General features: G+C 34.8%; 2 protein-coding genes across 2 annotated transcripts; both read right to left on the minus strand.

The window, feature by feature from the left end:
- Nucleotides 1-664: 664 nt before the first annotated feature.
- LOC124634030 lies at nucleotides 665-1,047 on the minus strand (the record flags this gene model as incomplete). The annotated part of the gene is made up of 1 exon (XM_047169431.1): nucleotides 665-1,047. A coding segment is annotated over exon 1 (336 nt), but the record flags the coding sequence as incomplete, so codon positions are not given.
- A 2,145-nt stretch (nucleotides 1,048-3,192) lies between these two features.
- Nucleotides 3,193-5,639, minus strand: LOC124633875 (ecdysone oxidase-like). The gene is made up of 3 exons (XM_047169246.1): nucleotides 5,528-5,639; nucleotides 5,039-5,172; nucleotides 3,193-4,790 (listed from the first exon to the last, which is right to left on the minus strand). Exons 1-3 carry the CDS (start codon nucleotides 5,637-5,639, stop codon nucleotides 3,294-3,296), a joined length of 1,743 nt encoding a protein of 580 aa, XP_047025202.1. The 3' UTR covers nucleotides 3,193-3,293.
- Between the last annotated feature and the right edge of the window lie 4,863 nt (nucleotides 5,640-10,502).

Genomic DNA, 10,502 nt, shown 5'->3' on the forward strand with positions numbered 1-10,502 from the left:
TACAGTTTCTCACAACAAAGTAGTGAAGAAAAATAGTAAGAAAATACCACGATAAAACAAGAAAGAGTATTTTATGAAAGTTTACATCTGGGGTTGATTACAAAGCATAGATAAGCAAAACTTGACATAGTCTATGGAACTAGCGGTTAAATTCTACTAAGATATGCACCAACACGGTGGTTCATTAAGAAATTTTCTCTTTTTGAATGCAGCTGGGACCACGAACTATATAATCTCATTCTCTCGTTAGGATATAGAAACATAAATATAGTATAAATATACCCGTCTTTTTGTCACCCGGAAGACAAGCTTCCGTAACGCAGATTTTCACAGCAAGATGTATTTTTTAATAAAAAATCTGAGAAATAAACAATGCTTGGAGTGAATGCTAATCGAGGTGAGAATTGAAACTCATTTGTTTTAAATGTTGCGAAATAAAACGAATACTTTCAATTTCTTGGAGATGTCGCTTTTATCGAAGTTCATTTGAGATGATTAAAATAATTTGTCTGAATGAAAATTTAATTAAACGTTCGATGTTAATTAATGCTAATAAATGTTAACCTTTTATAGGGTTTTTGAAAAGGTATGTGTTTTTATCGAGTATTTGTTGTTAAGGAAATGAAATTGAATATTCTTCTTCTTCTTCTTCTTAGCGTTTATCCCGTCTTGTGACGGGGTCCGCTTTCCGTATCTTCTTCTTCCACTTCGCTCTATCCTGGACATCTTCCTCTTTGAGTTCGCAGATTTCCATGTCTTTCTTTACGACACTCAACCACCGCAGTTTTGGCCTGCCTCTGCGCCTTTGACCGGGTATATCGAGATTGAGTGTCGCATTGCCGATGTACTCAGGTGGTCTCCTTTTAACATGTCCGTACCATCGCAGCCGTTTTTCTTGTATTTTGTCGGCGACATCGCGTACTCCAAGGCTACCGCGTACGTACTCGTTACGGATCTTATCGAGCCTCGTTACTCCGCACATCCACCGCAACATCTTCATCTCGGCAACTTGGATGGTACTGACATGCTTTTTTGTTACGGCCCACGTCTCGCAAATATATGTATAATATCTCGAAATTGAATATTATGTAACTTAAAATAAATAACAAAAGATAGACTTTCCATGATACATTTTTTTCACTTAAAAACACTATTATGTAGATAAAAACTTCTACATATAGCTCACATTATCATCCTACCAGAAATAACAACACAGACCAACAACAAAATGGAAACGCATTAACCAAACAAAGTGCGCCCCATTCCGCTTCTTACAGAATACATTCAGATCAGATAGTCTATTTCCTAGTTAGTATGCACGCGGACTACAGAGCCATATCTTCCAGGAATTTTATCTGCGTTACGATAATGCTTTGCAAAGCGAAACAGAAAACTTTATGCTAAAAGCGTCGTGAAGAAACTTGTATGCAGATGTGTTTTGTAAGAAAGAAAACTAGACTTAAAAAGGTTTGTATTTTTGGAGAGATTGCATCTTTTTGTTGAGGTTCTCAAAAATTTAATTGAATATTAATTTAATGCGAAGATGATATTATAGCAACTTTTATTTTCAAAAAATATCTGGCAGGCAAGGGTATATCTATTTCCTAGGTTGATAGATTATATTTGCCAGATGTTAGATTGCCAGGCAATTATAAAGGAAGGAAGAAGGAAGAAATAAAATATATTAATAATCTATCATAAATAAATTCACTACCGTTCAGCTACAGTTCTTATTAAAAAATCGGTTTCCCTTTTATCCCATTAGGTACGTATCTAACACTACCAAATACCGTGCACAAAAAACGAACTGAGTCCCCCACTACGTTATCAAAACCATCTATCACACCCCAAAGTACGAAATAAAGCAACAAAAACATGGAAACATTATCCAGTAAATAGTTGAATCACTCGCAAAAAATACAAAGAACAAGCGACAGATCCCATTAAGTCGCGAAACACAAAACCTCAACACAGTAATGGCGAAATGGCTGGCATCAATAAAGGGTGGCTGGGAAGATAAAAAATAAAAGAAAAAGATCCATGGTATAAAACTTTTTGAGGATAACGCACCCTGTTCTTTGCTAAGTAAGGTGTGAAAGCAAAGCTTATTTTTTTATTTAAGTAGTGGTATGGTAATGCTTTTGGATTTCTTCATGACTACATATTTGGAACGTATAAAATATTATCAAAGTACCAGATAGATACGCAATTTTAATAATATCTGTTCATTAAATGCAAAGATAGTTGCATCTGTGCATATTGCAGTGTAAGTAGGTACATGGTACCTCAAATATTAAAAAATACATAAAATACTAAATAGTCTACATCAAGATTTTGACAAAACGACATGAAGTTTGAGAAAGCAGATTTTAAAGAGAGCATACGAAATAAAATGCACTTTGTATAATGCTAAAATGTTCCCTCGTTGTCTCACAAACCAAAGATACATTTTGTACTTCAAACTACTTGTAGGTACTACAAACTTGGAACCGAAAAAGTTTAAACGGCTACATCTTTGAGGCATTGTGTAATAGTGGCAATAAAGTTTGTCAAACATAACTCTAGGTGGAGATGGAAATGGATAAAAGGTACATAATAAGATTATTAAAAATTAAAGCAAACTAGAAGTCAATACTCCAACACAAACCCTGAAAGGAAAAGTAATAAGAAGAACTCTTACCATTTCATCACCGTCAAGGAGTGATCAGCCACCGTGAATAGAATCCATACCATAACGAGAGCCTTCAAATAGAAACAACTCTTCAATTGCGAAACTTACAACTCTTTTTTGTCATAGGTACAAAACCAAACAATCAAATAGCAGTGACAAATCGTGCGCTGTGATATCGGTTGGGAATCGGTCGCTTTTATCATCCAATTAATAATACCTAGAAATTCGATGACCATAGTTTTGGAGTGGAATTCAAAATTAATTGGTTAGGCAATCAATCCATCCGCAAAAACCTGCTCCGAACAGAATAGTTGTTGATCCCCGATAGCATTCTCATTTGAACTATTGTAATTGGCGCTTTGTTCGTTTGTCGGACTTTAATAGGAAATGTTTCATGTTGATCCTTTTAGCATCCGATAAAGCAATCAACGTCGTATATTCAAACAGCGGTAGCATTGGAATTGGTAAATATAACTATGTATGATAAATATTGGGACAGTGAAATGAAAACATGAATCGTCTTTATTAAGAACTACCTTTAATAAAAAAATAACACTGATTCATCTTAAATCTAGTAGTCTAATACCATTATATCAAAATTCACTTATACTAATCACTATTCTTAAATCAAATTATGATCCTTCTTGATCATATCAGCAGCTTTTTCTCCAATCATAAAAATGGTTCCTATAGGATTGCCTCTTGTAATTGTAGGCATCACACTGGCATCAGCGACTCGGAGGGCTTTGACACCATGCACTCGCAACCTACCATCAAGAACAGTACCCATGGGACACGTACTGGTCATATGACTGAGACCTGAAGACACACACATTACGTAACAACGCCAATATTCTCTGGTATCTTTACCAAATTCACTGCAAGCAGGGTAAGCATCGGACATGACAGCATCAACCTCTCTGTAGTACGTCGTATTCATAATAGGAAGATAGTCGAAAATGTAATCAATGAGATTCTCAACGTCTTCCTTGTTTGAGAAAAAGCCGTTGAAAACAAGAGGTGGATCTTCAGGATCGGTACTCCGTAGTAAAACTTTACCTCTAGATTTTGGATTTATGTTTAAGATTTCGTTGAAGGCTTGTAGTCTGTTCACACCCTGTTTGTACATGTTGTTACAGATTTCATCACTAAATCTAAAAGCGAAAGTGCAATAAAACAACATGATCTCTGCTGAACCTAGATAGGTTATTACTTGGTAATCAGGATAGTCAGAAGATTTGTTAAGGGCCACAAATCCTGTGAATGAGGATCCAGGTAATTCGTATGGGCTTGGCTGTGGGAAAGGCTCCTTAAGTTTGTCCAGATTATGTATGAGGACTACACAAACGTGCTCTTGCAGATTTTCTCCTACAGGCAAATTGGATACAACTTCAATATTTTTACTCTTCAAATGTTCTTTAGGTCCCACACCAGATAACATCAGCAGTTTAGGTGTATTAAATGTTCCAGCAGATACAATTACTTCTTTCTTAGCCTTAAGAGTCAGCTTTTTACCGTCTTCTGTGAGAACTTCTACTCCTATAGCTCTTTTGTTTTCATTGAATATGACTTTCGTAACCAAAGTTTTCTTCAGAACATGAAGGTTATGGCGGTCCTTAACTTGAGACAAGAATCCATAGGCTGAACTCTGTCGTGATCTTCCAGATATAGTAACAGTCTGTGCTGCATAACCTAAGGGGTGACGGTCGTTGAAATCCAAAACAATATCATTTCCCAGTTCCCGGTATGCATCTAAGAATTTGCTAATTTCTGGTCTACTGTCCCTTGTAACTCCAATATTACCATCAGTTCCATAGTATTGCCTATCAGTTGACGCAAGTATTTCAGGATCCTCTAGTTTTATAGTCTTGAGGAAGTATGGTAAGACATTTTTCCACTTCCAGGACTCATCTTCTACTATTTCGGCCCAGGAATCGAAGTCGCGAGGCTGTCCTTTATGGTAGATCATGTAATTGAGGGAGCTGGTTCCTCCGAGCATTTTGCCAAGAGTGAACTCATAGTAAGACTTGAGATGGCATACGTCCTTATAACCGTCGTATTCTGCCGTGTAGTTCCAGTCGTAGCGAGATCTCTTCAAGAGGAGGGGTAAACCAGGAAGCTGTAAAGATGCAAAGCATAAAAAAAATTAAATGACATAATTTGAAACTAATATTATAAATGCAACTATGAATATTTTGTGACATAATTTAGTCTGAATATAAGCAGGATCTGGCAAAATGTTGTATTATAAATTGTAAATAAATGCGATGCGATGTGCCGATCTAAAGTTTCCATGGAAGAATGACGTGTGTAATATTGCAGCTCAATCATACTTTGGTAAAAATGACAATTCAGTATTTAACTTACATCAGACTCAAAAGGCGGATCGCCACCAGCCTCGATAAGCAGCACGTTGACATGTTTGATTTCAGACAATCGGTTGGCGATCAATGCGCCCGCTGTTCCCGCACCAACCACAATGAAGTCGAAGCTTTGTCCATCTGTAAGGAATTTATAATAAGTAGGTATTACTATACTACTTAACTTTACAAAAAATATAATAGGTACCAAACAAAAAGTTTGAAAGTCGTATTAAGTAAAAATTAAAGTATTTAAAATATTAGGAATTTTAACCTCTAAGAATAGACCATATCACATATCTAGCTAAATGCTCAGGCGTAGGTACCTACATAACATACTCAGATTTTAACTAGATTTCCATGAATTATTACAACCAAAAGGAAAAATCAGAATACCGGACCTTCACAAAATAAAATAAGTAAGTACGTAATGTTATTTGATTAATTTAAAAATCCACTACTGAATAAAATCTTCTTGCCACAATTGAACACTTACCATGCACATTAGCTTGATGTGGCCACAAGTATTGTGTGAGATGCAACGCTGCAATAATTCTAAACGCTCCTTGCAGCACTTCGACCGTCTTAAACGTCCCTAGAGCATCCATCGCTCTCTGTAAACAAATACCATTGATTAAAACTAAGCAATCCTTACGAATCTTATAAAATGAATGTTAGTAAAAACAGCCGAAACTACTGCACTGATGAAATGACACAGATATTGTAGAGCCTAAGAAAGTACATAGACATTTTTACCAGATATTCACATGGGAGTTTGTAACTGCACGAACACGTAATTACTATTAATTGTGTTATTATGTGAAGAAGACGTGTATATAGCTCCTGAACACTGTTTGGTATGAGAACAATTCCATAACACTTAAGACTCATGCAATGTACATATAACTGGATACTTATTTAATTGTTCAAGCGATATATACGTAGACAGTACGTGATGTAATAATTGATTTATCTAAACATAAATACGTGATAAAACTGACACATAATATTATTTTGATTTTGACCTTGGACTGGAATATGCTGATGTATGAGACACTGCATCACGTATTGATGTGTCTAACAATTAAAATGCCATTAATAAAAGTAGATTCTTATTAAGAAACTGGATTGTAAACGGTAAAAATATGCTGTATACATTACTAGTTTATGTATGCTATCATGTGCTCCCAAATTACAAACTAGCTAAATATAATAGAATGGCTTTGAGCCGGTTTCCCCGCGGTTAAGCATACGCTTGCCGTGGGAACCACTGCCCATACTAGAATAAAATATAGCTTATATTATTGGAGGATAGTCTAGGTACCCAGTGAGTCAGGGAGTGAGTGTCATTATGATGAATTACAGGGAAAAATGGAAGAGGTTGACATATTGCAACGATCCCAAATAAAATTGGGAACAGGGCAGGAGGAAGAAAAAATCTAGTTACCCAGTGAAAGAATTTAAAAAATCGGTCGATTAGTTTCGAAGTACCAACAAACTAACAAAAAACCGAAATGCTTCAGCAAATCTTAATTGTTTGTATAATTCAAGCAAAAAAACAAAACAAAAGTCTTTTATATAAAATACCTAAACGTTTTAATTGCGTTCATTGCAAATCTGATAAAACTGCATAAATTATGAAAATGTTAATGTTATGCATTCGGTGTTTTGTTATTTTGTCGATCTGGAAAAGGTTGCAGATAAATGTTCATATTCACTAATATCTTCCGTATGCGGTTTGCCTGCGTCCCGAGAGAACTTATTCCCGCAGAAGGATTTAAATAACCTATGATATTGCTAGTATAATAGCGCTTACTTAAGTTTTTTGAAAATTTACATAACCATGTTTTTGTAAATACATTTTAAATATCTTATTACTTCTTTGTATTTATTTAGTAATGATAACAATTTGAACTATTCATTATTAAACAATAAACTTACATTTTAATCCCAACGAACTTGTATCCACGTCCTACTTCAACCACTTAAAATACAATAATAACCAAATGGAAATTAACATTTTTAATTTATACTTATGGGAAATAATAAAAACTGGCGAATTATTATTTAATTATATTTAAAATATCAAACGAGTACCAGTTGAACTTTTTTAGAGGAGAGTAGGGTTAATAGGTATACCTAGTCATAAAAGATAAAACATACTTCTCCAAAATAATAATAGGATTGAAATTATGTGTACTAAAAATAATGACTGTAACAATAGATTTTATAATGTCAAATCAAGTTGGCTCTATAGATACATGTAATATATTATTTTCCATATGTCACACATGATTCACAAGAATAAAATATCTTTAGAAACGTCGATTAGAAAATATTCTTTAATTCCATGATATCGATGCCTTTATCTCTTTGTTGTTTTTAATTTTATTTTTTTTAGATTCCGATGGAGGCGAAGTTTTTATAAAATTGAAAATGTTGTGCTTTGTTTTTTATTTATATATCGATAACTTCAACCCCAACCTACATACTACTATTAATAGAGACATCGTTAACGAGATAATATCACCATTACTATGAATATTGAAACTCAATCAATATAGATGTCCTATTTAAATAATTTGTACTAGGATACTTATAAAAACATACAGAAGTGGTTCTACAGGATTCTTAATTTATTTGAAAAATGTTAATTTTTATTCAAATGATAAACAAGTTGAATAAGATCAATTTAGGTTTCTATTATAAGAACATGAAACGAAAACAGATCGCAATCTTCTTTTGTTTGCTTTAAGACGTCGCTGGACCGATTCGTAAAACTCTTTCGAGTTTCTACAGTCATTTTAACAGGAAAAAAAATAGTTTTTTTTACTGGGTTTGCAATAAGTTTACCCGAAACGCAGGCGCTAGCACGGCCAGGAGATCTGATAGTGACACAGTCGGCTACATATATGCCTTCTTGTCATCTCACTGATGGATACTGGCCTTCTCTCACATGGAGGAGGATTGAGCGGTAATCATCACGGTAGCTTAATGCGTGTTGGTATTTCAGACATCATTTAATCGAATGACATTTAATTGATTATTGGTGTCCCAGATGTACTTGCCTGACTAGGAATGGAACCCACACACTCATACTTGACAGGTTGGTGCTTTAACCGACGGTGCTTTACCGGCTACCACGACTACCACCCAAATAAAAAGTTTCCTGAGAGCTTAGGGATAAACGTTTAAAAACCAACTTAGATAAATGTAAGAAAAATCGCTTTAAATAGGCCAAACGGAATATATGGAACGTTTTATCAGATGAAGCTTTTAAATGACGCCAGTTATTAATCAAAGGCCTAACGTTTAAAAACCAGAATGTGTGTACCATTAAACTTAATGCGTATAAATGGGTTTAATGTTCTAGATGAAGGCTACGAAAATTATGTTGGCGATTTATATAATCCTATGAAATAATGCAGGCTGTCAATTTATAAACATGATAGGAAAAATCAGTTTGGCAGAGTGAATTAAAACCTACAAATTAATCTAACTCGCTTGTAGGTATAAGAAACAAAATACGCCAATTCTATGACGCAGAATAAAAAATCTAGAGTAAGCAGAAAATGCTAAATCAATTCCAAAAAAGCCGTCGTTCCCTATACCAAACAAGACACCCGATCCTCCTAGTTTTTACCGAGAAAACAACTTCCAAGAAAACCGGTATGAAGCTGAGTACCAGTGTTTTATACAGAGCAAATTCGCCTATATTCCCTTTCCAGTAAAAATGATTCATCATACAATGGGTAGGTATGTAACTGACCTTCGCAATAAAATATGAACTTGTACTTACTGAAAATAAGCTGTAAAATATAAAATCATACCGTGACATTGTGAGTCACACAAGACTTGTTCCCACCTTAGTGTGTACCTATGTTTTGTGTGTTTACTCATTCAAGGTCGTTCTTCCTTACCTGTCTCCGGTCGTGTCGGATTGCCGACCCATCTGGCTATGAGAGTGCACCTGTGGCTGCGCAAATGCTCGTGAACTATAGATATAATAAGTCCTGGGCAGCTACACATGGTCTACAAGAGTTTGGTAAATACATCTGTAGGCTACTTTTTAACTGGGTAGATACGGGAAGTATTTTCTTCGGGACGCGGGTAGTTCCGCAGAAAACAGCTACTTATATTTTATTTTAGTCTTAGTAGGATAATTTTCTTATGAAACAAGTTGAGCAGGACCACCACTAATTCGTTTCTCAAATATACTTAGAAACTTTGAGCTGCGTAAGTTCTTGCGTAAGACTCTGAAACAGCTAAGAAAATAGGTCATAAGGAAGTTTTTGGGGATGAATACAACGTGAAAATATTTAATACTTACGTCCACAATATTAGGTCTACCTATAAAATTGCCGTTTTGTATGAAAAAATGTAAACGATTTTTTTTTCATGTATTTTTTATTTGTAAACTAATGTTAATGAGGAAGAGATGTCTTATTTTGTTAAATACATGTTTTACTAAACAAAGCAAAACGTTTTTTATGTCTTTAGAAATTAGTAGAAATAATCACCGGAGCTGTAATTTTTATTCAAAGCTAGTTTGAAAATCGCCATTAATACCATGTATCATCACATTTACTACCGGGTCCATGAGCGAAGACAGATTGCCGGGAATTGACAGGGTGTCGCCGTCGACGGACACGTCTGGGAGGACATCATCATCACATTTAAATCAATACAATAAAGCCAAAAAAAAACGAATCTCACAAATTCAAATGAAAACCCACAACAGGATTGGTATCAAGTTCCCCAGAAATTCAACCGCGCGTACATTTGAGTTGAGTTGATCCCAAAACTGAAATTGGAGTCCTGATTCAAGTTGTGATCCAGTTTTCATTCGCAGTAATGAGAACTGAAAGAGTTCACTGAAACTTTTGAACTTGTTCTCGCATTTCATTTTATGTAAAATGATGATACTTTGGTACCTATTGCCTAAGCGGATTAAAACTGGGCGACAATGCACTACTGAAACGGGTTCCATTCAGTAATATATGCAGAAGACAAATTGGATTAAAACATGGTTTTGACGAATCAAACCAAGCATTGCGGAAAACTTGGTTTCTTATAGTTAAAAACAATTATGTCCATAACTTGTTGGTAAAAGATTCGGTAAGTATCAAACGCAACAACTAACGCCATCTATAATTTCCGATGGAAATTAAAATTGCAAATTAATAATCTTATCCGCCGATAGCTGGCACTACTTGTGACAATATTATTTTTATATCTGTAGTATAATAATCCGACCTATTTTCCTTTAAAGTGAAAATATAGTTTCTTCGCGTTTGATCCAATTTCATGGCCACTGAAACAGTATAACTCAAACTCAAACTCAAAATATTTATTTGCATGTTAAGGTTGTAAGGTTGCAGGTTATACCTAATATTCACAAGCCTTACTTTTTTGCGCTATATTTTATAACAACTAAAGGTCAAAGTTACAGACAGAGAACAGTTTCTTGA

This window comes from Helicoverpa zea, chromosome 10, assembly GCF_022581195.2.
Source record: "Helicoverpa zea isolate HzStark_Cry1AcR chromosome 10, ilHelZeax1.1, whole genome shotgun sequence".
Taxonomy (NCBI): Eukaryota; Metazoa; Arthropoda; class Insecta; order Lepidoptera; family Noctuidae; genus Helicoverpa; species Helicoverpa zea.

Coding starts and splice junctions, on each gene's coding strand:
- LOC124633875 (XM_047169246.1), bottom strand. CDS start 5,639: ATGGATGCTCTAGGGACGTTTAAGACGGTCGAAGTGCTGCAAGGAGCG. Junction 5,173..5,527: donor ACATCAAGCTAATGTGCATG/GTAAGTGTTCAA, acceptor AATTCCTTACAG/ATGGACAAAGCTTCGACTTC. Junction 4,791..5,038: donor ATCCGCCTTTTGAGTCTGAT/GTAAGTTAAATA, acceptor GCATCTTTACAG/CTTCCTGGTTTACCCCTCCT.